At 38.3% G+C, this 26,914-nt stretch overlaps 1 protein-coding gene across 1 annotated transcript; it reads right to left on the reverse strand.

Annotated features, from left to right (window-relative positions):
* Positions 1-944: 944 nt before the first annotated feature.
* Positions 945-26,471, reverse strand: LOC147158321 (adhesion G protein-coupled receptor F5-like). The gene is made up of 28 exons (XM_086061748.1): positions 26,453-26,471; positions 26,310-26,339; positions 23,561-23,707; positions 23,254-23,415; positions 23,096-23,137; positions 21,427-21,573; positions 21,120-21,281; positions 20,962-21,003; positions 19,293-19,439; positions 18,986-19,147; positions 18,813-18,869; positions 17,282-17,428; positions 17,007-17,165; positions 16,816-16,887; positions 15,235-15,264; positions 15,069-15,157; positions 14,911-14,972; positions 14,625-14,749; positions 13,619-13,834; positions 12,006-12,206; positions 9,707-9,841; positions 9,420-9,604; positions 8,262-8,438; positions 6,798-8,174; positions 4,674-4,715; positions 4,266-4,322; positions 4,120-4,177; positions 945-1,822 (listed from the first exon to the last, which is right to left on the reverse strand). The coding sequence occupies exons 1-28, from the start codon at positions 26,469-26,471 to the stop codon at positions 1,767-1,769; spliced, it is 4,305 nt and encodes a 1,434-aa protein (XP_085917874.1). The 3' UTR covers positions 945-1,766.
* Between the last annotated feature and the right edge of the window lie 443 nt (positions 26,472-26,914).

Consider the following 26,914-nt stretch of genomic DNA (forward strand, 5'->3'; position numbering starts at 1 on the left):
AAGAGAGTCCAAGGACAGGCTGATATACTGCTGTTCAAGTCTAATCTGATTTGTACCTATGGGAACTTGCTGATGGGAGGGGAGAGGGATTTTGTTGTATTCACTGATTTTCAATAAATGTGCTGTGTGCTGGAGGAGGAGACACACTTTTGAACAGATCACTGCTTGGGTGACTTTATTTGTGTGATCAGAAGCTTCTGATTAATTACCTTTGCAAAGGGACTTCTTCACCAGAATCTCAACTTCATTTTATTGAACACGCAAAGAGTACAATAATATTGTCTACTCTAACACTACCTTGTCTCCTTGTCATTGTCCTGCTCATCTGTGTTTGCCTTGTGTGTTTACCTATCAGTACACTCAGCCACTTGTCTTGCCCAGGTGTGTCTCGTTATGTCGTTTGTGTGTGAATGTGTGTGTGGGCCCCGTCTACACAAAAGCCTGTTTCATGTATTCTCACAAGTTTCTTACAGTTTAGGCCGTTCGCCCACACGGAGCTTGAATCCGTTTTAAAATCGGGCTCCAGAGTGGGAAGATTTCAAAATGCGCCCTGTACGCTTCCGTCTGGACACCATATGCAGGATCCTCCTCCAGTGATGACGTAATAGTCGCAGCTCGATGATGACGCAATGTCGTAGTTTGATGACGTATGCTCCAATTCTCGCGTGACTGCGCGCGAACCGCCAGTCTGTCAACAACAATGGCAGATAGCCGTGTCGTAGTCGTTTTGCGCTGCCTCCTTAGGATGCATTTTCTTAACCGCTTGTCCTCACCTTGGGTTGCGGGGATGCTGGAGCCTATCCCAGCTGGCTTTGCGCAGTAGGCGGGGTACACCCGAGACAAACAACCATCTACACTCACAATTAAACTAAACTATTTCTAAACAAAACTATTCAAAAGTCAATAAGATCAGTCATTGCTTGTAATTCTTTATTCAGGATTATATTAAATGTTACTATCAAATCATGTACAGAAAAATTATTTAAAAAATTATAAATATACATATATATATATATATATATATATATTTTCCAAGTATACTAATGTGCCTAATGCATTGCATGTTCATAGCACTCAATACATTTAGTAAAGGGAGTTTTACTTAAGGACAGAGGCCATTTCCACTGTATAGCAATATAGCTCCTATCGGGCAAGTATGTTAAGTAACACATAGCTGGTAAAATTCAAGGAAAATACACAAACGTGAAACATACAAAGTAACTGTTACTGTGATTAGAATACATACATTAAGCACAAAAAGATAGGGATAATCACCATCGGTTTTCGGATGAAATTTCAGAATTAACCTAAAATGCACTATATACTGTACATTCCACACATTTTGACAATTACAACTGGTATTCATACGGTCCTCCTCATCCTGCTCTTCACATTTTGACATGAGACCAAGATATCACCTAATAATTAACCAACAGTACCTTGCAAGCAAGGATCCAAACAGGAATGTGGCCTCAGAGGAATGTGGCCACTGGTCTAATTTTGTCAGCTCCTTGTTAGAGAACAATATATATATATATATATATATATATATATATATATATATACACACACACTGTATAGAAGAAATTACCCTTTGCCCCGAATACAGTAGTTGTAATATTTTGAGTGCATGTGCATTTACTGTACAGTATTAACAGAATAGTTGTGTTATTGTACTTGTGACATCTTATTGCTCAGCATTCACAGCCTTTTTTGGGAACAGTTCGTTGCTTGGTCAGCCTGAGTGGAGATGTTTGCAGCAGTTATCAAGTGTTGATTGCCTGAGATGACGAAGAGGTATTGGATGATACGTTGTTACCACCTGAAAAACACAACAAAACAGATTAAATCAGTGACGAAATGGCTAGATTTATACTCCACATCTTGGTTGCTGTCATCTGTTGCTATGTTGACTGTCTTATGCTGAGTGTTAATTTTTGTCTACTGTATACAGTATGGGCCCTGCAATTAACCAGCAACCAGCCCAGATTGTAGTCCGTCTTTTGTACAAAGTCAGGTGGGCTAGGCTCCAGCTCATGCATAACCCTAATTAATGTTCAGCATAGAAAATGGATGGATGATTGAATGGATGGTTGCATGGATGTATGGATAGTTGGAACTTTACATGCTTCTGTGTATTCTCACCAGATGAGTAAAGTACAACCTAATCAATTGATTGTCGAGTTACTCGCTTGACAGGATTGTAGCTACCAATTGGTGAATGGCAACTATGAGATAAATAAATGCCCAGAATGAGCTACAAAAAACAAGTACAAATACCAAAACTTAGGGGCCCTATTTTCGTGCCCAGTGCAGAGCGCGGTCTTACATATTTTACATGGGTGGAGTTTCCCTTCTTTTGGCATTTTTCCAGATGTGCGCAGTTAGAAACAGGTCTTTGCACTGTTGTGGGAGTGAACACAGCCAATTTGGTTCTGGTTAATGGAAGTGGCTGCTCTCATTCCCTTTAACTCATTTGCTCCCAAAAACGTATAAAAACGTTCTATTTTAAATATTGCCATGGTCCCAAAAACGTATGTATACGGTTTAAAAATAAAAGGCTTTGATGCAGCCTCTGACCTGAAGAGGTCGTTTAAAGCAATGGTAGTTAATACAAAATACATAAATACTCTTACACTCTACAAGCAGAGTATAAGAGATCAACCAGGGCCATGTTGCAAAAAAGCTAATTTCCCCAGTGTTTTAAACAGATTTGTGAATAGTGATGAAACTTAGCTATATTCTAATGCTAATTGCTGCAAAGCGGAAACAGATAGATATGCATTTTTTCCTGATGAAAGCAGAGTCTCTAATCTTTGTTTTGGTAGGATCCATGTTTTTATAGCAATAGAACACAATATTCTGTGGGCCTTGCAAAATCAGTCAAAATCCAGTAAAACAGCCTGATGTGAAGGGGGTTGCTTCATTTGAAATGAATGAGTTAAAAAGACAGTAACGTGAAAAATCAACTTTTTGGCGCTTTTAGCCATGTTAAAATGCAAATTCCTCACCAAAAACATCACCGAAGTGGTGTTTTCCTCCATTTGCCCCTCTATGAGAAATTCTAGATCATTCTGCTCTCCAAGCACCAGCCACTGCCAACCCGAGAAAATTAGCGGGTGCTTACTCTATGACGTCATCAGGTGTGGACCCACCCCCGCACCGCACCGCCTATGCGGACTAAACACATGCCCACTTTCTCTGAGACCTCCATGCTTGCAGGATAGTGATAAAAGCCTTTAAGTAAATGTTCTGTCCAAATGAATTTAAAGCAATCAATTATCCTTTTCCATTTGCAACGGCAAAGTGCAATGACAATTGGCTGTCTTAAATTCCCAGAAAGTTGTGGCTGACACTTGTGTAAACTACAAGTACAATTTCTGCACACTATTTAACCTAAATGAATGAACGGTGTACTGGTTAGCGTGCTCACACTATAAGCAGAAGGTCCCGGGTTCATGTCCCACTCAGGTTATTTTTTTCCCCCTTCCTTCCTTCTCGACTACGATTTCTTGCGGCAAAGGAGCCGTTTTGTTTCAAATGTTTATTGACGAATTGAACATCCATCCAATTTCCACATTTAAAGAATGCATGGCCACTCAGAGGAGTGCTTGAACGCAGCTCTCCTGAGTTTTGTGGGCGTTGCATGCAGCAACCGGCTTAGGAGCGCGGCAACCACACGGGGAGAGGCGGGGTTGTACTGAACTGGGCGTTTTACTTCCACTTTAGAGAAATAGCCAGCAAAATACCTAATATTTCCTAAAAAATTACATCGCCATGGTGTCAAAGGAAAGATTTAATCATTATATGCCTATATTGTAATTAACTGTGGAATGGCTTAAAATACTGAGATACATCCCCTTTAAATACAGTACATTGTCATGGTCTAACATGTGGAAGCAGAAACTGACTCTCTGGGGTCCATGTAGGACAGGGTTCACCAATTCTAGTCCTCGAGGTCCGTAGTCCTGCAGGTTTTAGATGTTTCCACCCACGAGCACACCTGATTCGTATAATCAATTTATCAGCATGCCTGATAACGATCCTGATCTTTAGTATCATGCATGGGCAAAACAGAGCACAAGAAGTATATTGCACACTTTTCAAAAAATGCTATACCTCTTCTTCCCAAGTTCTTAAAAACCTGCCATCCACTTGATGATCCAGTACTTGTGGTCTAAAAGAATTACCAAAACCACAAGTCATTATTGGAGAAACGATAATGTGATCTATGAACAGTGCGGATAAATTCAGTGCGTTCCTACCTTTGTCCCACTCCTGGTAAATTGAGACGATGTCAACAACGCTATTTCTGACCGAACCTGAAGAAAATGTAGTGCACACAAATTAGCATCTGACTACACAACTCTGATAAGTCTGGCAGGAGTTATGTCAAGATTTGTGATTTTTAAACTAAATTTTCCAATGTGCGTTACCAATAAAACAATGAAGCAAATCGAAGCAAATATAACATCAAAACTAAGACAATTGTGGGAAAGCTGAGATGCAATGATCGTAATTGCTATGCTCATTTCAACTATGCATAATTACAGAAGACCACTCATCAGATTCAAAGTCATTTAAGAAGCAAATTGTGAGTTAGTTTAGCTTGGTAGCATACCCCAAAACCCCAAATTGCTTCTTCTTTTTTTTTATGCATTAGTGGCACGTACCTTTCTGTCTAAGAGCGTTCCGAAAACTAATATGAAAAAACCCTATGTGAAGATAAGAAGAGAAGCTTTAGACAACAAAAAAATTAATTTCTTGATGAACATGCAGCACATTGTAAAACATAGAATCACATTATCACATGAACCTACTGTATTAGACTTAGAACCTCTATTCAAAGTCTAATACAGTAGGTTAATGTGAGACTCCCAGTACTAGCAGTATATGAAGGACCAAAACTGCCAAAATAAAAAATAAAAATAAATGACTAAATAAATAAATGTGAAAATCAAAACGGATATAAAAATACAATTCAAAAATGAAATACAAAAAAATAAATATGAATGGAAATAAAAACAACAAAATATTGTGTATATATACATATCCCTAAATAAATAAATACAAGTAAAAATAAATACAAAAATAAAAAACAAGATAAAATAAAAATAAATATATAAATAGAATTAAATATCAATCAATCAATAAAAATGCTCTGGTCTCACATTTATCTATTTCATGCTGCAGACACTCTGTCAGGTCGAAATGTTATTCAAATGAGGGGGCGGTCTCGCCGGCTTGCATAGAGAGCTCCAGTACTTGTCCACTCTCACCACAACTTGTTGTCGAGCAACTCAAGTCGCAAGTTGTGGTTCTTGTTTTTAATTTTTAAATTGTATTTATTTATTTATGGATATATATTTGTTGTCGTTTTTATTTCCATTCATATTAATTTTTTAAATTTTATATTTTTTATATCCGTTTTTATTTTCACTTTTATTCATTTATTTATTTAGTCATTTATTTTTAATTTTGGCAGTTTTGCTCCTCTATACCAATAATATCCCGGTGTAACTACATCATGCCTCAGCAAGGTGTGAAAGATGATGAGTATATTATTTGTCATTTAACTGTTTGAATGAACAATGGTAAAAGATTTACCCACTTACTTCACCAATAAGAATGTTTTTAATGAAAATTTTTAAAATATTATTTTGAAATTAGAACAATCTGAAAGTTGACCACTGTCACGCAAATAATTAACAACTTTGCAGGTTTCTACTGTTCAGTATATACAACAGAGATTACATCCCTTTAAAGCAAGCCAGGACTAGGCATGGGACAATATTAGATTTTGACGGTATGATAGCTGAGATACTATGGTATCACGGTATTACAATTACAGCTCTAAAATGACCTTTTTTAAAATAGTTTACTGAAAAAAGCTGCTTTTTTCCCCGCATTGAACACAATTTATTCTCTTTTTTTTACGCAAAGTATATAATATTTGGTACAGACAAAACATGTCAAATTGTCAATAAACAAATGTTAATTCTTCTTAGTAAGTCACAGTGTCCAATCACTGGTAAGCTAATTTTAGAACAGACCCGTGTGCTACTCATGCTGTCCTTAAGGCTAACTAGCACCCACTGGCACATTTTTTGTTGTTGGGGGGGGTTAGGACATTGCACATTAATCAGAACAAAACACATCAGTGTTTGCAATCTCATTTTCGTCTTGCGCCCTCCCTCTCTGCTCTCTGGTTGCCAAGAAGGATAAAAACAGTTTAGTGGAGGCAATTAACTTCAAAGAGGTTTATTTTTGTCACGTCAGGATCTTGAAACAGTAATCAATGCTTTTATTACAGCTTTACTTGACGATTGTAATGCTCTTTACTTTTAAAATCCCATTAATCACTTACATCTTATCCAGAATGCCCGGATTTTTAACTGGCTTTCAACCTAGTTTGATATATATAGATTTTTAGTATCCGGCCTGGGCTTGTGTATTCAATTTTTTATTTCTTACACTTTTATCTAACTTTTATCTAATCACCTTTATTCCTGTTGTTTTTGAAGTGCTTTATAAATATTTTTATTGATTAATTGGTTGTGTAAGGTTAAACAGATAACAATTTCATGGGCTTAATCCAAGTCAGCTGGAAGTCTTTGTGTTTTGATGTTAGACTTTTTAGGATCTGGTAATGAATTTCCACCATAGATGGGCTTGGTTGACTAAATATTGACACAAGATTGAAAAAAAAAATTAAGTAAAATAAATAATATATGACCAAATACAAAAGAGATAAACACATGAAATAAATACATACAACACAATTATCGGAAACTCACTTGCAGAGAGTTGAAGAAGGCGAAGGCAATGTGGATTCCGATATTAGTTGGTTCAATCAAGATTCCAACTCCAAGACCCCATGTTATTCCAAAGAACGGTGTGAGGATGGCTAAGCTCCTAATAATGACCACCAGGACATACGTCTCATCATCTTGTGCATTGTTTGTCATTCCACGACGCAATATTTTAACTGTCACCACAATTAGGATTATAATGTTTATAAACACGATGAGCAGTGCCGGGACCACAAATGCCAGCAGCGCTCTTGACCTATCCCAATTGAGCCAGCAGATCACATTTTCTCGAATGTAAGCATCGTTTGGTGCAGTTACAGCGATAGTAATGACTGCGATAAGCAGTGGGGCTCCATAGCTAAGAGAGAATCCAATCACCAACATCGTTTTTGTTGAAAGTCTTCCACCAAAGATCCATACTAAGCGGTAGAATAACAACAAGGCTGATGATAACATCCAGAAAAAGAGGGCTAAGTAAAAGAAATGGATGAAAAAGGTAGCAGCGGTGCATGCGTCTGGGTTTCTTGTATTTCTAGATTCTTCAGAGATACTTGCACCAACAATGAACCAAATGTTTGCAATAAGGAGACAAACTGCAATGTTAACAATGGAAACATGGCGCAAGTATGACGTGGCGTTATTGCTAACTTTTGTCAATATAAAAGCCTCAATAATGAGGCATATCACTAAAGATGCAATGGAAATGCTGACGCCAATGTAGCTTATGAAATCCAACAGACGGCTGATTATATCAATAGGTGACATTAGTATCGAAAATGAGGTCAGGTGGTCACACTGACATGTGACTGTTTCATCCTCTCTGACAAGCTCGCAGCCTTCATCATCCCATCCTCCAAGACCGTCAAAAAGGGAAAAGTTCCAGAACACACATTGTGGGTTTCCCAGAGTATCATTGACTATGTCAAATGTGAAAGTGACATTGTCGATAATGGTGTCAGACTGAACAAGTACGACTCTCCCATTGATGACCCTGCCCAAAGAGTTGTTCTCATCTCTTGGAGGAAGTATATTATTCATACTTTCAAAGGTTATCACAGTGAGGTTTGTTGCTCCATCAGCCTCCTGTATTTCTATCTCCACTGTAGAATTAAAGTCCCCGTTGAAATTGTTGATGAATGTAGTTTTGTTCAAGAGAATCAAAGGCGTTTCAATGCCAAAGGATGCATTGACAAGCCTACGTGTTATACCCTCCAGAGCAAACAACAATAATGAACTGAAACTCTCATTTCTGGGAGTGATGGTTCTTGGGTCTATAGACTCTATGATAGCTTCAAAGTTAAGAATATCCCATGATTCTCTTGCCGCATCTCTAGTAAGGACATCAGTAGCGAAAAGGACATCCTAGAATAAAAAGTGAAAAAGAACTAGAGTCAGTACTTGTCTTAACGCCTACTGTATTGTTAGATGAAACAACACAAACACACGTACCTCCATAGAGTCCTGACTTATCGTGATACCGAATGTTGTCACAAAGTTGGATACATTGTTCATAATTCTAACAATAGCCTTAATGTTGTTAGGCGATTGAGCCACTTGGTTGCTTAGTTCTAGAGAAGCATTGCGGAGTTCGTCCAGGAATGCTTCTAAAGTCTGTTCAGTCAACAACTGCATTTTCAGAGGGGAAAAAAATGTTACAATCAATATGTGCATCAAGTTTTCTATTTGAAAACATTAAAAACTCAGGCAAATATATTGTCTGTCGTCAAACTCAGATTTGTAGTTACCCCCTAGATTACACCGCATGCGTGTGCGTTGCAGATCCGCCCCGCTCAGTCTTGACTACGTGGTCCAAACACGCCAATACCATGTACAAAACTCACCGGCTGCGACAACTGCGGTCCGCCAGCTCCATCACCGGCAACTTCCCGCCGTGTCTCGCGTGATCACACGGAATAATGTGGCACAACTTGCATTGAAGTTTTTACTGAAGTTAGTAATAAATCACCATCCACTCCCATAGCTTCTGCTATGACGTTCCATGCTGCATTTTTTAGGATGTGCCAGGTCATATATAATTTTGTGGGTTTCCACCTCCATTATAAATCTCTCCTTGTCTATGTTCGCTGGTGTTTAAATTTAAACCGTGAATAAGCACCTGGCCTGTTGACTCCAAGCCTGGCTCCACCCATTATGACGTTTTGCTGACATGATTGCGAAATAGGAACTGGTGAGTGTTATTCTGAAAAGTAACCAAAAATGTTTTATTTTGAAACTGCGTCGGTCTTCCTGTCCCACTCGTTGTATTCTGTGCTACTTTGCCATTTGACGGATGCCAATGGATGCGACGTCCGGCAAAAAATAGAAAATAGTTCTATTCGTCCGGCGAACTGCGGCACGACGGAGCTGGGCCGCAGTCGATCCGCAATGCATACGCAGTCGGTGTAAATTGAACAAGCTGATAGAATGGAAACACTTCTACTCCGCCGCCGGAGCGGATCCCAACACACACGCATGCGGTGTAATTTAGGGGTTAGTCAGTCACTCCAGATAACCCTTTATGGGGAAATGGCTCCCATTAGTTGTCCAATAACTCAAATCATCTTTGCATTTCAATTTTGTGGGGGGGAAAAAAGTCAACCATCTCACCGTAGATTGAGAGAGTAGTTGTGCAATCCTCTGGAGGGTGCAGGTGTCGTCTCGAGCTTCCCATTCTCCACTTGCCCTGCAAAAGGCAGTCTTTTGTCCCACCTGGTTTGTTTCACAAGAAGCTCTTCCCTCGTCATCTAAAAATCCATTTCCGAAGTCTGGATCAGCTAGACATGTGAATGTACCTGGAAAGACAATGCACGTTTACCCAAGTGATATGGAAGATGGGGATAAAAGCTTTAACTCTCAAGTATTAAATGTGTTGTCATTTGTAGCTCAGGGCTTACCATCATTGATTAACCGCAATGTTATGTCCCGTGTGAATCGAGAATTTCCAACCACTTCACAAGTAATGATTAATTCTTGGTTATCACAGTCTTCTTGTGTGATTGTTATCAGTTGTTGGATGACAGGGCCTCTTTCTAAACATGTACACACAAAACCCAGCATTGTGAAACATTATTAACATACAGTTTAGTCAAAATTATTCAAAATCTGAATTTTGCTTTGTGCATTTTTTTAAATTCTGCATTTGGGAAAACCAACACAAGAATTTGCAAATTCCACACGCAAATGTGTAATTTGTCATATATTTTCTCATTTTCTTGTGTTATTGCAGCCACAAGATCCCTTCTCAACAGATACAAATTCACTTTAACTCACAAATGGCGAGGCTAACAATAATTTTGGGCGACACTATAGATTAGCTCATACTGTTTTGGCAAAAGTTTGTAATTTCTAACGAGACCATTTGGCATTATAATCAAATAGATGAATGAACACAAAAGCACAACAAAATAATTTTTTTGAGTTTTCCTGCCATCTTTGATCATGTGCCACCATTATGAAATTCTTAAAATTGGTGAAATTTCAATGAAATGTTTTGCATTATCATTATTTGCACATTTGGTGTTTTTGAGTATTTCTTTGGCACAAACGAATGGTTAAGGGGCTCTTATTCACATTAAAAATGGTTATTGAATTTTACTGCCAATTTGGACTTTGCGACCATTTAACTAAGTTAGTAAGCAGTGGCGAGCAGTCATAATAAGATATTAATGCAGTTATGCCCAAGCCCTTTGAATAAATAAATTGAAAATATTTGTATATAGTCAGTGTCCTCTATTATACAATACCTTAGTTTGACTGTTTTGGTCTTAAATTCTTATGTGTAATTTGTCCTGTTTTCCTCGCGGAGAGCTGAAAAGCTGACAGCTTGTTTTGCGAATGCGCAATGAGAAATCAAGTTGTCTTATTTCCCAAGAGGTTGTTTTTGTGCAAATGGCAAAAAAAGCTGGCAGCTGATAACGTGCGTGCGCATAATTGGCTTACTTGACTTGTTCTGCGGTAAACAGTCAGTGGTTCAGTTCATTACCGAATCACAATGAGTGCCGTTTTCTCTGGGAACTTTTGAGGAAAAGAAGAATATAATTTCAAGTGGTCGTTCTACTCCTGAAGTAATCATCACGAAAACGGGGACGAATTTTGTCCGTCACTTTCAAGCCAGGACGTACGAGAAACATAAATGGCTCGCTGGCTGTTCACAGGTTAGCAAACTTGATTGTTGGTTGAAATCACTTGTGGCTCCGCTGTGATGTCATTTTTTCCTCTCCTGGGTTGAGCCCACTTCGTCGGCATGAGCCAGTTCCGAATACTGCAAATTCCAGTGTATTAGCAAATTTGTGGGCATGTGATTGTGTCATTTCACTCACCACGGAGCTGGTTACATTACAGTGTGTGTGCATCAAGCTGCGTCAGTCCTGAATATTTCCGATTTAATTAAATATTATTTAATATTAAAATTAAGAATAAAAATACCCCAAAATATGTGTCACTCCAGCATGCCCACTCTAATAGGTTACCGCTCGCAACTGTTAGTAAGTCACTTAGGTTCAGCTGCGATTAGAATATTATTATGTAGTCAGGTTTTGAAATGTATTGATAAGGGACGTTATCTTACGTTTGAGCCATCTGAGGGTTCTAGTAATTAATAATGATTACTATGACAAGTGGTATGTATATTACGTATACCATTCTTGAAAAATTCTGAATGGCTTCCCTCAAGGAAAATTGGCAGTACAGTAAATGTTCAAATGGGATAGCGAAATACAAGTGGCTCGGCTTCATTAGTGTCGGGAAATGCCCAAAAATATAATTTAATGTGGTGGTAACTTCTGTTAAAATGTTGCTATTTTCAAGAAATTCAAAATAGCGGCACAGTGACAATTGGCGGGAAAATTCAATAACCATTTTTAATGTGACTAAAGGCCCAAACATCCCTTTGGTGCAAAAGCAATGCCCAGAAACACCAAATGTGTAAATAGTAGCAGTGGTATACTGTACATTTCATTAAACGTTCACAATATTTGAAAATTTCAAAATGGCGGCACATGGTCAAAAATTTTGGGAAAATTCTGAAAATTTATTTTTGTTGTTGTTTTATCTATTTGATTAAAATGACAAATGGTTTCGTTAGAAATTCCAAACTTTTGCCAATAAGAGTCAAGCTACTGTTGATCTGCATAACTTTACAAATGCAAAATATAATTTTGATGTCTTTCTGTTTTTTTGCGCTTTCAGTTTTACCTGTATTTGGGATGTCTTTAAACCTCACTTGGTAGGAGTCCTGGACAGAGCACTGTATTTGCACTTGCTGGCCAGCCTCACACAAGATCGTGTTTTGAAGGGGAATAGTCTGGACTGTGGGTGTTTCCAAAAGACTGAACGATTTATTGGATTTCTCAAGGAAACTTGACTCCCCATCAAACAGCTGACATTGATAGCGTCCTGAAATAATATTGTTATGCAAATTAATGTAAGATTTCACTGCCAACTGCCAAGTATTCTAAAATGTGGCAGATGGCAGTAAATGGAAACAGATTTCAATGTAAAGCACTCAGTGGAGTTGTTTTTCCTCGGTTTGGCCTAGTAGCCCAGTTCCCTAGTGGGTGCCCGTGTGCTTGGCGTAAAAATGTGTGCGTCTTCATTTTCAGGCAAGAGCAAGACTAGTATCCCGTGTTGGGGATGGAGATGACACACGTGCCAATTTGGTGACAAAGCCAGTGGTTCTCAACCCCGTTCCTCAGGGACCCCTATCCAGCCTGTTTTCCATGTCGTCTTCAGCCAACACAGGTGAGTCGATCAGCTAATCAGCAAGCTCTGCATGAAGCCTGATAATGATACTCACCTGTGTTGGCTGATGGAGACATAGAAAACAGGCTGGATAGAGGTCTCAGAGGACCAGAGTTGAGAACCACTAAGTAGACTGCACTCAGTGTAAAAACTGGTATATCTTAATTTTTGTGTCAATTTAAGTATAGTTTAGCCCAGGGATGGGCAAACTCGGTCCTCGAGGGCCAGAGTCCTGCAGGTTTTGGATGTTTCCCTTCTCCAACACAGCTGATATATGATCAGCTCATCAGCAAGCTCTGCATAAGCCTTATAATGATCCTGTTGATTGGAATCAGCTTGTGTTGGAAGACTCCAAAACCTCAATGACTCCGGCCTTCGAGGACCAAGTTTGCCCACCCCTGGTTTAGCGTATTTGTGTGGCTGCCGCACCCCCAGCGTATGACAAAATTTGGTGATAAAAAGGTGACTTGATTATAGACTTGCAAAAAGCAGGTCTAAATTCTGGCGCAGGTGGTGGAATGCGATTTTGGTAGGCCCAGCCCTACAGATTTGGTGCTCCATGGACATTTGTGGTGGACATCATCAGATTTTATTCATGAATACGCCAAATGCGTAGAACAATCCCTCCGAATTGTTGTAGAAATCAATTAATTGAACGAATTATCATTATCATCTTAATAATACGTTAATTGCACCCCCAGAACGCGCGTCACAAATGGGGTGGGGTTCCCGGGATCACACACACAGATACACAATCAGGGGTGCAAGGCGGTCTTTCAGACTTAATTTCTGCTTCCACAACTTCCTGAAGCATGTGCGCACTTCCACCGCCGTAATTTAAATGGGAATGAGGGGAGCAGTTTCATGGCCCGGAAGTCAGTTGCGTTCCATCCCACAACGGCATATACACTCCCTTACGCCCAATTCTACCTGTGCAAAGTCTACGAAAATACCAAAAGAAAGAAAACTCCGCCCATGTGCACAGTTACACTGCGCTTAGTGCTAAACTTGTGCTGGGCACGGAAATAGGGCCCTTGTGCATATACAGTGCTTCAAGTGTTTCTTACCATTGTCAGTAAAAAAGGAATTTGTGATAGTCAGCGTTTCCGCTCCATTAGCTCGTGAAAAGCTGTGTCTAATGCCTTCAATTATTACAGCATCATCAAGTGTCCATTCAGTCCTGTCGATACGAAACTCGAGGCCCTCTGGTGGTGGGCCACATGTCACATTCAAAATGTCATTGAAGAATACTCTAGGTGGTTGAAATGTTAAGTTTCTTCTGCCTTTGAAGGAAAGCAACATAAAATGTGTACAATTATTATTCTGCAGAGGTTTCTCAAGCAGGGGTGTCAAACATACGGCCCGCGGGCCAGATCAGGCCCACAAAGGGGTTTAATTTGGTCAGCGAGACGATTTTGTAAAGTAAAAATGTTTTTGCTATGTCAATTAATCAGCCGGCCACAATCAAAACATATACATTCGTAATTTCACAAGCAGTACTCAGATGAGCAATGCAACTTGTACATGGAATCGTCCTGGATGTCATTATTTTACACACAACTTAAAGTTACGGGGTTTTTTTGTGTTTTTTTTTTTTTTTTTTTTATCATAGACCGACATTAACGTGTTAAATACAAAACAAATTCAATTACTGATAACAAAAATAAATGTGACAAACATTAAAGTCCTTATAACTTCATTAACTGCGCCGCACAATGCATTCTGGGAACAATATATATGCATAACACGTCCGTAACTCATACAGGCAAAGTGTTGCCGCATTCCATTTACATTTGTGTTATTTTTTGCAACAATATGATTACAGTTGAAGTCCGTAACTTAGGGCTGGCCCAAAAATACTGAAAATCTGCGTATAATTGACGGCAATTGTTTTTAACTTATATACCATTATTTTACCAATCCGGCCCACTTACTAATATATTTTCCTCCATGCGGTCCCTGAGCTAATTTGAGTTTGACACCCCTGTTCTCAAGACAAATAATCTTAATGGTAACATGACATTAAAATGACTCTAAGGTCATTCCAATGACAACATAATTAAAGTTACTTACTCTCAAACCTTATAGGAAAGTCAACCCTCAGATCATTGAATAATGCTGCTAGAAGTGCATCAACATCTTGGTCTTGAATTGTAGTATTTGCAGTAATTTCAAAGTCCATAATGGTGCTACCAAACCTACACAAACGTTTAAAATCAGATTTATCACAGTAAGGTGAACTTGAAATAAAGGCCAAAAGGCTTTCATTCTAATGTACGAACGGTCAGATAAGGTCAGATAGTTCAGGGCAATAATTGTAAAAAGCTTAAACATTTTGAAATTAAAGAATTAAATCTACCTGAAGCCCGAAAGTTCAGATGATAGTATTTCTGGGATATGGATCCTAGATTGTGTTCGAATCTGTTTGAGCGTGAGCACACCCAACATGCGTTCAACAATTATACCAACAGCAATTGCAAGCATTCTTTGAAATGATGAGAACAAATTATAACTTACAGACAGCAAACACCTCTGGTAAACACCGTTAGTTTCATCGTTGTATGAGTTTTCAAAGTCAAGCTCCAGAGTGAGCAATAATGACCTCCCTAAAATACAGAAGTAACTTGTCAGTAAAAATTATTACACTTTTTCAGTGAAGAGTCATTATGTGTAACTTATTTACCGTCTCTTGTCTGCATATCTGTAGTCAAATCTGTAATGTGAATTGTATAGCAAAAGTTTGAATTAGAAGTTTTTCAAACATTCCAATATTTTTTTGCAAATCTTACTAAGTTCACATAATATCTTAGAAAGAGTAAAAAAAAAAGTTGTCAAACGTTTTGTGCCATTTGAAATGTTAAGGATAGATAGGGGAGAGTGGGGCAATTTGTGCAAGTAGTTACACCCCTGTTATTTAGAAAACCATAGAAAAAGTTGGTCATGTGACCACATATTCTTGGAGAGACATCCATTTCGCTCATCCGGTAAAAAAGGGAGACACATGGCTTGAGAGGTAAGCACAGTTTTTTGCCCTTCAAAGTAAAATTTCTATGATTAAGGTTTTTTGATGGCTGTGTTTGAACAATTACAGACAACTATTAAAACAGTTCACACGTTTTAGTGCTTTAGTAAGCTACATCATGAAACTATATGGTTAGCATGATGTTGGCTCAAAACAGCTGGGGGATGCATTTTTTTTTCAAAATGGTGGGCTTGGGGTAATTTGTGAGAACATTTTTGATTATTTACTCTATATTACTTTATTGTATTTTAACTGTATTCTTACATTTGATTACTAAAAGTATGTGCCATTCTTCATTTTTGACCAAAACTCATCCTGTCACCAGATACAAAAGGAAGATAGGATTTCAACTCCTCCTGAGGATTTGGAAAGAGGGTAAGACCATACGTCAGGTTGGAAAGGAGATAAAATTCTGCAGGATGGCCATAAAAAAAATATAGGGATAAGAAAAAAATAGGCTCAGGCAAGTAACAAATCTGGTTGTTCTGCTCACTTGGGTTATGTGTCTGCAGAAGTTATTTTTACTTAACCAAAATCCACAGAAAGAAAGAACAGAATTGTAAAGAAAAAGAAAAAAAGCAAGAAAGTGAAAAGAAGAATTGTGATTGACACACCTGAGAAGATGGAATTAGAGACGGCTCACAAAGAAAGATAAGATAAGAGGGCTGAACAGGAAAAGCAAAAGAATGAAAAAAGAAAAGGCCTCTGTCTTCCTTTTATATAGCATTATCGTTTGTGAAATTAAAATGATCTTTTTTACTTCAGTTATCAATGGCACAATTTACCCCACTGAATTCTGACTAGTGGCGGAGGCAAGTTGTGCCACTTCTTTTTTTTTAAAGCTATATTTCTCAAACAATTTATTGAGGCTCCAAAGTGATTGCTCCCAGGGATGCACAACATCTGAAACAATATGAACATATTTTAGTTGGAGACATTCCTGTAATCCCCTTGCGTGAACGACGCTTTAAGTAAACATTGGCACTACTTACCCTGCTCTCCCTTATATCAGGTACTGAGGTAAATTGTGTAATATTAAGATATACTTGTAGAAGAATGCTAAATACTATTTTAAGGTTCACAGCTATTATGCTTAAAGACTGTAAAACCAGTGCCACTTTGAAATGTTTCCATCCACCATACTTTTCATAGTGTTAGCTCCGTCTTAATGTTTGTACTTAAGAGTTAAGATCTTAGGTAAATGAACGTAAGAGTATATTGTATGTGTCTCTGATACTTTACTTTCTGCTGATGATGGTGTTGTTGTTGTTGATAATGATGGTGTTGTTGTTGGTGGACATATGGTGTTGACACCTGTATAGCACAATTAAAAATATAACAGTATACATTAAATGCATAATCATGACTAAGCAAACGTAATAGTCAAATTGTTGTTCATATCCTGGCACAAGAGTTTGAGTATAGGCGCTTACCTAGTTCACAATGCTGCCCATCTGAAGGAATTTTATTTATGCAGTCGCAATTTTGCATACTGGTGTTGCTACAGGCACAGATGGCGCAGATGTCACACGGCCATAGATACTCATCCTCACACTGACACTGTTCTTGTCCATTAAAGTCTCTAAAGCAGGCTGAAAAAATACACCACAACATTGACTAATATAATATTGAAAAACTTGAAGACCAGAGTTGTTTTAGTTTGTTTGTTTGTTTTCTACAGATAACAGAAACCAATAAACATTCTCACCTGTGGTTAAAATTAAGCTTGTCAGTCTTAAATCAACAGTGACGTTGAATGGCAAGGTGATATTTTCTATAGCTTCTTTTAGATGAATTATGAGCTCCCTTGGCTCAGTGAGCAGTGTGCGCGCGTTGAGAATAGCGTCCACTGAGGCTAGAGAGAAACACAGATTACATGACAACAATTTACCTCAAGTGTAGTATTCATGACTTAAAAGAGAATAGGGAGTAGTATAGAATGTAGTATACCTGTCAGCCTCAGAGATACAGAACACAGAAACATGTTCAGATAAATATAGGCTACAGAAAAACTGAATGTGAAGGGTAATAGTATTACAGGTGTAAAACTATATATTACAGATGTAAAACCCAAGATTTTATGGGCCAGAAGAAGGAATGCATTGTTGTTTGCAACTGATGAAGTATTCTGTGATGAGTCTTGGGCATTCAGCGTCTGTTGGTTTTTCACCGCTGACATGTTTTTTCCCCTCCTAATCACAGCATGTGTATGTTAACCAATAACTACCAGGGTTCCACGGTATCACTTATTTTCCATGCTTAGTTACTCGCAAATGCAACTTAGGGTGTATACGACTAAGTCCCATATTTTCGTAGAGAGGCGCTCGTGTGCTCAGCGTAAAAATGGGTGAACCTTCATTTTTATGCCCGGGCCAGCCTTGTGTAGCGTGTTTCTGAATTTTGGTATACAGTGTTACGCCTCAATAAGCGTTCCAGCATATTCTATTGTTTGGTGACGAAAAGTAGACTAGATTTTAGACTAGCTAAATTGAAGCGCCGTGGTGTAAATATTGGTGGATTTTATCAAGGCGCAGAAAAACCGATTTTGCACTTTGTGGTGAGAGTTATCGTATTTTATTTATAAATTGTATTTTCTTCATAAAATAACAGCGAGCCCGGTGATCCCGCTAAATCCTTGAAGAAAAAAAATCTCATTCAATGCATTAATATTGTTATCATCTTTAAATTTTTGATGGCGCAGATATCACACTAAAATAAAGAAGTAACTTGTCAGTAAAAATTATTACACTTTCTCAGTCTGAAGAGTCACTATGTCTAACTTATTTACCATCTATTGTCTGGATATTTGTAGGCAAATCTGAAGTGTGAATTGTAGAGCAAAAGTTGAATTACAAGAAGTTCTCAAACATTCCAATATTTTTTTCCCCAAATCTTACTCAAGTTCACAAAATATCTAAGAGTAAAAAAAAAAGTTGTCCGACATTTTGTGCCATTTGAAATGTTAAGGATATCATGGTATATCAGGTACTGAGGTAAATTGTGTGATGGTGGCAACTTAAGACATTTGAATACTTATTTGTAGAAGAATGTTAAATAGTTTGTGTTTTTTTTTTTTAAGTTTCAAAGCTATTATGCTTAAAGACTTTGAAACCAGTGCCACTTGAAATGTTTCCTTTCATTGTGTAAGCTAGGTCTTAATTGTAATTGTACTTAGAGTTAAGCTCTTAGGTAAAATAATGTAAGAGTCATATATTGTACGTATGTCTCAGATACATTACTTTCTACTGATGGTGTTGGTGGTGGTGGTGGTGGTGGTGGGCATGTGATGTTGACACCTATGGAGCACAAATGAAAATACAACAGTATGCATTAAACATGATTATTACTAGCAAACGTAATAGTCAAATCGTTGTTCATATCCTGGTGCATTAATCTAAATAGATTCACTTACTTCGTTCACAATACTGCCCATCTGAAGGAATTCCATTTATGCAGTTGCAACTTTGCAGACTGGTATTGCTACATGCACCATAAGTTTCACAGATGTCACATGGCCATAGGTACTCATCCTCACATTGACATTGCTCCTGTCCATTAAAGTCTCTATAGCAGACTGAAAAAAACAAAACAAAAAAACATGTCATAACATTGACTATTTTAATATTGAAAAACTGGAAGACAAGAGTTTTTTTGTTTTTTTAGACAAACAGACACACAGACAGACAAAAGAAACCAACTAACGTAAAATGCATTCTCACCTGTGGTCAAATTTAAGCTTGTCAATATTAAATCCATAGTGATGTTGAATGGTAAAGAGACATTTTTCACAGTTTCTCTTAGTTGACTCATGAGCTCCTTTGGCTCAGTGTTGAATGTGCTTATGCTGAGAACAGCGTCCAGTGAGGCTAAGAAGAAACACAGATTACATGAAAACAAATTACCTCAAGTGTAGCAAACAATGACTGAAAAGACCATAAGGAGGAGTATACAATGTGGGCCAAGTGCCTGCAGATAAAGAATCACGTTTAGATTATAGGCTACAGAAAAAGAGAATGTCAAACTAAATATTACAGATGTAAAACTTGATTATATTGGTTGTTTATATATTTGATAGGACACACAACAGGAGAGTTTATATTTACTTTTAACTTTTACCTTCATTTATTTTTTTTCCCAAGCAAGAGATATGGAGGTTTAGTTGCTACCTTAAGCCCCAGGGCTTGTACAAGACTTCAGCTCAATTGGGTCATTAACACTCCCTTTCCAAAAACTACCAACGGCGACCGCTTCGAGGTCCCTATTGTATTTGTATCTGTAGAAATTCTTGTTCTTTTTCTCCTAACTAAATTGCATTTTTGAGGACCTAAATATGTACGGAAACTCTCCAAACTTTGCACTCTCGCCGGGCCTGGTGAAAACGTTTCTATATTAAAGTTGTCATAAGTGATGAAAACAAAACAGCTCTGTAGCACCCCCTAATGAGGCCCTATCGCAGCAAGTTGGACCTAGGGCTGCAAATTTTGGGAGGCACGTGTAGCACCCTGTGACGTACAAAAAAGTCAGTAGAAGCCCTATCCTAAAATGTGCAGGAAGTGAGCTATGAATTGTTTAATGTCCAATTTTGGCCCATTTTTGTGCAATTACAAGGGTCATACTTTTGCTCCCTTGTCCTAGAAGATTATTCTGATTGACTTAAAACTAGGGCTGTATTATCTTAAGATCTGGGATAACAACTGGGGGAAAAAAATCTTGAGTTTTTGAAATACTACACGAAAGAGGCGGGGCATTAAATTTTGCCTTTCGCTTTGTCACAAAGTAGGAAATGCTTATTAAATTAACTCCCGTGTACATGCTCCCAAAAATCCCAAACTTCACGTTTGTTAATAGTCATGACCTGAAGCATCTAAATGACAATATTCAGTTATACATGTAGTGCCGACTAGTGGTGACAAGAAATTTCTTTTTTTACATTCTTATCTAGTACCCCAAGCCCGTTGAACGGATCCAGTTGAAAATTTGTCAGAAAAGCCTTAGGATGTTGATCTTACCTCAGCCCAAATATTGTGACTTTTCGGCAAAGGGTGTGGACATTACGGTCTCGCAAAGCCTGATGTTACACTGTGACAATAAAGCTGCTTTAACTTGACCGAGATAAGCCTCTCTTCTCAAAATCTCGCACATTTAATGAGAATCCAGGTCTGAAGAAATCTACAAAGTTAACACTATATTTCATCGTAGTTGTAGCCCAACTACTTTCAAAAAGAAATACATGTTGTTTTTTTATTTTAGCATTTTTTTCCAACCGGATCTAGCTCACATTTGCTCAGAAGAGCGCAGCTCGGTCTTAATGTAATTGTACTTAGAGTTAAGCTTGTAGGTAAATAAATGTAAGAGTCGTATATTGTATGTATATCTGATATACATTACTTTCTACTGATGGTGGTGGTGGTGGGCATGTGGTGTTGACACCTGTGGAGCACAAATGAAAATATAACAGTATACATTAAACATGATTATTACTAGCAAACGTAATAGTCAAATCAGTGTTCATATCCAGGCGCATGAGTCTGAGTAAATGCACTTACTTCGTTCACAATACTGCCCATCTGAAGGAATTCCATTTATGCAGTTGCAACTTTGCAGACTGGTATTGCTACATGCACCATAAGTTTCACAGATGTCACATGGCCATAGGTACTCATCCTCACATTGACATTGCTCCTGTCCATTAAAGTCTCTATAGCAGACTGAAAAAAACAAAACAAAAAAACATGTCATAACATTGACTATTTTAATATTGAAAAACTGGAAGACAAGAGTTTTTTTGTTTTTTTAGACAAACAGACACACAGACAGACAAAAGAAACCAACTAACGTAAAATGCATTCTCACCTGTGGTCAAATTTAAGCTTGTCAATATTAAATCCATAGTGATGTTGAATGGTAAAGAGACATTTTTCACAGTTTCTCTTAGTTGACTCATGAGCTCCTTTGGCTCAGTGTTGAATGTGCTTATGCTGAGAACAGCGTCCAGTGAGGCTAAGAAGAAACACAGATTACATGAAAACAAATTACCTCAAGTGTAGCAAACAATGACTGAAAAGACCATAAGGAGGAGTATACAATGTGGGCCAAGTGCCTGCAGATAAAGAATCACGTTTAGATTATAGGCTACAGAAAAAGAGAATGTCAAACTAAATATTACAGATGTAAAACTTGATTATATTGATTGTTTATATATTTGATAGGACACACAACAGGAGAGTTTATATTTACTTTTAACTTTTACCTTCATTTAATTTTTTTCCCAAGCAAGAGATATGGAGGTTTAGTTGCTACCTTAAGCCCCAGGGCTTGTACAAGACTTCAGCTCAATTGGGTCATTAACACTCCCTTTCCAAAAACTACCAACGGCGACCGCTTCGAGGTCCCTATTGTATTTGTATCTGTAGAAATTCTTGTTCTTTTTCTCCTAACTAAATTGCATTTTTGAGGACCTAAATATGTACGGAAACTCTCCAAACTTTGCACTCTCGCCGGGCCTGGTGAAAACGTTTCTATATTAAAGTTGTCATAAGTGATGAAAACAAAACAGCTCTGTAGCACCCCCTAATGAGGCCCTATCGCAGCAAGTTGGACCTAGGGCTGCAAATTTTGGGAGGCACGTGTAGCACCCTGTGACGTACAAAAAAGTCAGTAGAAGCCCTATCCTAAAATGTGCAGGAAGTGAGCTATGAATTGTTTAATGTCCAATTTTGGCCCATTTTTGTGCAATTACAAGGGTCATACTTTTGCTCCCTTGTCCTAGAAGATTATTCTGATTGACTTAAAACTAGGGCTGTATTATCTTAAGATCTGGGATAACAACTGGGGGAAAAAAATCTTGAGTTTTTGAAATACTACACGAAAGAGGCGGGGCATTAAATTTTGCCTTTCGCTTTGTCACAAAGTAGGAAATGCTTATTAAATTAACTCCCGTGTACATGCTCCCAAAAATCCCAAACTTCACGTTTGTTAATAGTCATGACCTGAAGCATCTAAATGACAATATTCAGTTATACATGTAGTGCCGACTAGTGGTGACAAGAAATTTCTTTTTTTACATTCTTATCTAGTACCCCAAGCCCGTTGAACGGATCCAGTTGAAAATTTGTCAGAAAAGCCTTAGGATGTTGATCTTACCTCAGCCCAAATATTGTGACTTTTCGGCAAAGGGTGTGGACATTACGGTCTCGCAAAGCCTGATGTTACACTGTGACAATAAAGCTGCTTTAACTTGACCGAGATAAGCCTCTCTTCTCAAAATCTCGCACATTTTATGAGAGTCCAGGTCTGAAGAAATCTACAAACATAACACTATATTTCATCGTAGTTGTAGCCCAACTACTTTCAAAAAGAAATACATGTTGTTTTTTTATTTTAGCATTTTTTTCCAACCGGATCTAGCTCACATTTGCTCAGAAGAGCGCAGCTCGGTCTTAATGTAATTGTACTTAGAGTTAAGCTTGTAGGTAAATAAATGTAAGAGTCGTATATTGTATGTATATCTGATATACATTACTTTCTACTGATGGTGGTGGTGGTGGGCATGTGGTGTTGACACCTGTGGAGCACAAATGAAAATATAACAGTATACATTAAACATGATTATTACTAGCAAACGTAATAGTCAAATCAGTGTTCATATCCAGGCGCATGAGTCTGAGTAAATGCACTTACTTCGTTCACAATACTGCCCATCTGAAGGAATTCCATTTATGCAGTTGCAACTTTGCAGACTGGTATTGCTACATGCACCATAAGTTTCACAGATGTCACATGGCCATAGGTACTCATCCTCACATTGACATTGCTCCTGTCCATTAAAGTCTCTATAGCAGACTGAAAAAAACAAAACAAAAAAACATGTCATAACACTGACTATTTTAATATTGAAAAACTGGAAGACAAGAGTTTTTTTGTTTTTTTAGACAAACAGACACACAGACAGACAAAAGAAACCAACTAACGTAAAATGCATTCTCACCTGTGGTCAAATTTAAGCTTGTCAATATTAAATCCATAGTGATGTTGAATGGTAAAGAGACATTTTTCACAGTTTCTCTTAGTTGACTCATGAGCTCCTTTGGCTCAGTGTTGAATGTGCTTATGCTGAGAACAGCGTCCAGTGAGGCTAAGAAGAAACACAGATTACATGAAAACAAATTACCTCAAGTGTAGCATTCATGACTGAAAAGACCATAAGGAGGAGTATACAATGTAGGTCATGTGCCCTAGGAGATAAAAGCCTTGTTCAGACTGGAAGCCCAAATCAGATTTTTAGCCGATCCAGATCGAAAGTGGATGGCTGTTTTGTAGTCTGAACAGTCACGAAGGACATGAAATCCGATTATTCCGGGACGGATTGAAACCACATGCGGGAGGTAGTTTCATATCTGATTTTGACAGGATGCATCTCAGTCAGATCAGCTCGAAACACTCGGAACGGATTTGACTGTCCGTGACTTCACCCTATGTCTGCAAAAACCAAATGTGCTCGCGCTGTCAATATCGGTTCGGTAGTCAAACGCCTTGACGGTTCCACTGCCTCGTCGACTCCTCTCATGCAAATAAAGTGATAGTTTACGTTACTTGCGCTGAAGTATCTGAAGTAGCTGAACTATTGCTCTCCCATAAATTCTTCACACGCACATCCGTAAATAGTCATACACATGTGGTTGATTAAAAAAAAAAAAGAAAGATAGAAAGAAAGAAAGAAACTGCTTAACGCGCTTGCGAGGAACGGGAGCGGCAACAGCGTCACATGACGTCAAATACTACACGAGCTGGGCAAAAAAAAAAAGAATCTCATAGTTATGTTAGTAACAAACAAATAAATAATATAAAGCAAACTTGTCATGACAGTCAGGGTTCCTTTTAAGATGTTGATCATGCCTCAGACCAAATATTGTGACTTTTAGGCAAAGGGTGTGGCCATAACGGTGTTGCAAAATCTGATGATGCACTGTGATAATAAAGCTGCTTTAATTTATCCCAGATGAGCCTCTTTTCCAAAAATCTCACACATTTGATGAGAGTCCAGGTCTAAGGAAATCTATGAACATAACCGTAGTAGCCCCACCTACTTCCAAAAATAAATACATGTTTTTTTCTTTGAAGTTCTTTTCAAGCGGGTTAACCGGATCTAGCTCATATTTGCTCAGAAGAGTGTTTCAGCTTTCATTCTCTTAAAACACGAAGTTTGCAAGTTTTTGAGAAATGCTGTTGTCGTGGCAATGCACCGTTCTGCCATTATTTATGTCATTCACTAAAGTAAAGCTCCAGAGCGAGAAAAAAATATCTTACGTAAATACAGAACTTGTCAGTTAAAATTATTACACTTTCTCAGTGTGAAGAGTCACTATGTGCACTGATTCCCACACCATGCGCCCCGCCCAAGTAAACTGGCAGCCGCCCGAGAGGTTTTCAAGAAAATTTACCGTATTTTTTACGACTATAAGGCACACTTAAAAGTCTTAAATTTGTCTTATGTGTGCACCGAGTTCCAGAAATGTTTTCCTTCCAGCCAAGCTTCGGGGCAAATGTTGCTGTGCAAACGCTTATTTCTGATTGGTGGGTTGGTTCACCCTCATTCCTGGTTGGCTGCTTTCTCGAGCTACGGAGGCAAGGTACTGTGAGGGCTGTAGATGACATGTGAATTTGGAGTGCGCCTGTGTAGGTACAGCGGCGGACAAAGGAGAGGCTAAGGCAGAAGTGAGTTGAGGCTGTATGTACTCGAATGTGGAGATGTAACAATAAAGTCAATAAAAAGAAATAAAATAAAACACCAGACTGCAGTTTGACCTCCTCTGTCTGCTGTAGTTCATTTCATCTACCCCGTTCGGACCCCACTTTATTGACAATGTGCAGCGGCTGGACGACCTGAACTCCAGCCGAGTTCGAGCAGGAATGGATAACAAAATACTGCTGGTATTTGCACTGTGCAAAACAACATCTATTTGGCTAAGGAACTCCGAAAATTGCATCAGCTAGGGGAGAAATGCTTTCGAGGCACAATTTAAACTGCAAGCTATCAGTTACGCGGTTTTACATGGGAATAGAGCAGCCACGAGATAATTCCACATCAATGGATCCATGGTTTGGAAGTGAAGGAAGCAAGAAAACTAATTAGGGGCTTGCCATCATTCCGGGAGGATTAATAAACAAACTCCAACCGCTGGACATTTAAACTGGCCGTTCAAAGTAAAGTTGCAAGAAGCATGGGAGCGATGCATGAGAGAAGGAGAACACACTTCCACCAAAACAAATTGGGAGGCAGTGCCGGCCGGACGAGTTACGCCACGGTATGTGAATGGATTGTGAACACCTGGCTTAAAGTGTCTTGACGAGCTGCACGGCAACGAAAAATGTGCGTAAATTGTTAAATATTTGAATTATAAAGTACAACCTAACTAACTCACTATTTTGCTTCAGTTGCCTTTTTAAAACATGGTAGAATGCTTGCTCCCGTATGTTTTAGCATAGATGCTACCGTTTGATTTTAGCACGCATGCTACAATTTGTATTTAGCATGCATGCGCCCAATAATACAGTGGGTTGGTTTCGGAGCTGATCTGCAAGATTCCAGGTGATCTGACATTATAATTAGCCATATTTAAAAAACGGAGCTAAGTTATGTACCATATAAAATATTACATTAATGAATTAGAAAAAAAAAATGTCTAGCTAAAATGAACTGAAACTGGTTTCAAGGGATGACTTTTACATCAACATACCTTCTGTTAGTGGTGGACACGGGTCGATTGCTGTGGAGCAAATTTTGAAAGAAAAAATATTACAATATCATTCTATAAGAGGGAAAACAATGTCCTCATCAAATTCAATCCATCCACCTATTTTCTACTGTCTTTGTTCTCACTGGGGTCGGCGAGGCCCATCTCAGGTTACTTTGGGCTGGAGGTGAGGTAAACTCTGGACTGTTCATCAGCCAATCACAGAGGTTAAAATTGTTTAGAATCCTTAAAACAAACAATGTAGTCACCTGAAATTTAAATAAAATACAGCTAGATACAAAAGATAAATAGGGGAAATCTACAGTACTACAGGTCATTTGGGACTCTACACAGTGCGAGGAGATGCTGGGTTTACAGTGACTGGAGTGAATACAGCTTTTTCACAGTAAACTTTGGACTCTGTCAAGGCTGTCCTTTGTCACAGATTTTAAGAGATTATCTTTCTAAACATAATTTCTCAACGCAGGATAGATGTAGAAAACACCTTGAAGTCTCACCTCTTGTGTTTGCAGATAATGTGTCAATGATAATCTACCGTATTTTCACAACCATAATGCACATTTAAAAGTTTTGAAATTTCTTAATCG

The sequence above is a fragment of the Leptonotus elevatus genome, chromosome 18 (assembly GCF_054856555.1).
Source record: "Leptonotus elevatus isolate MCC_2025b chromosome 18, RoL_Lele_1.0, whole genome shotgun sequence".
NCBI lineage: Eukaryota > Metazoa > Chordata > Actinopteri > Syngnathiformes > Syngnathidae > Leptonotus > Leptonotus elevatus.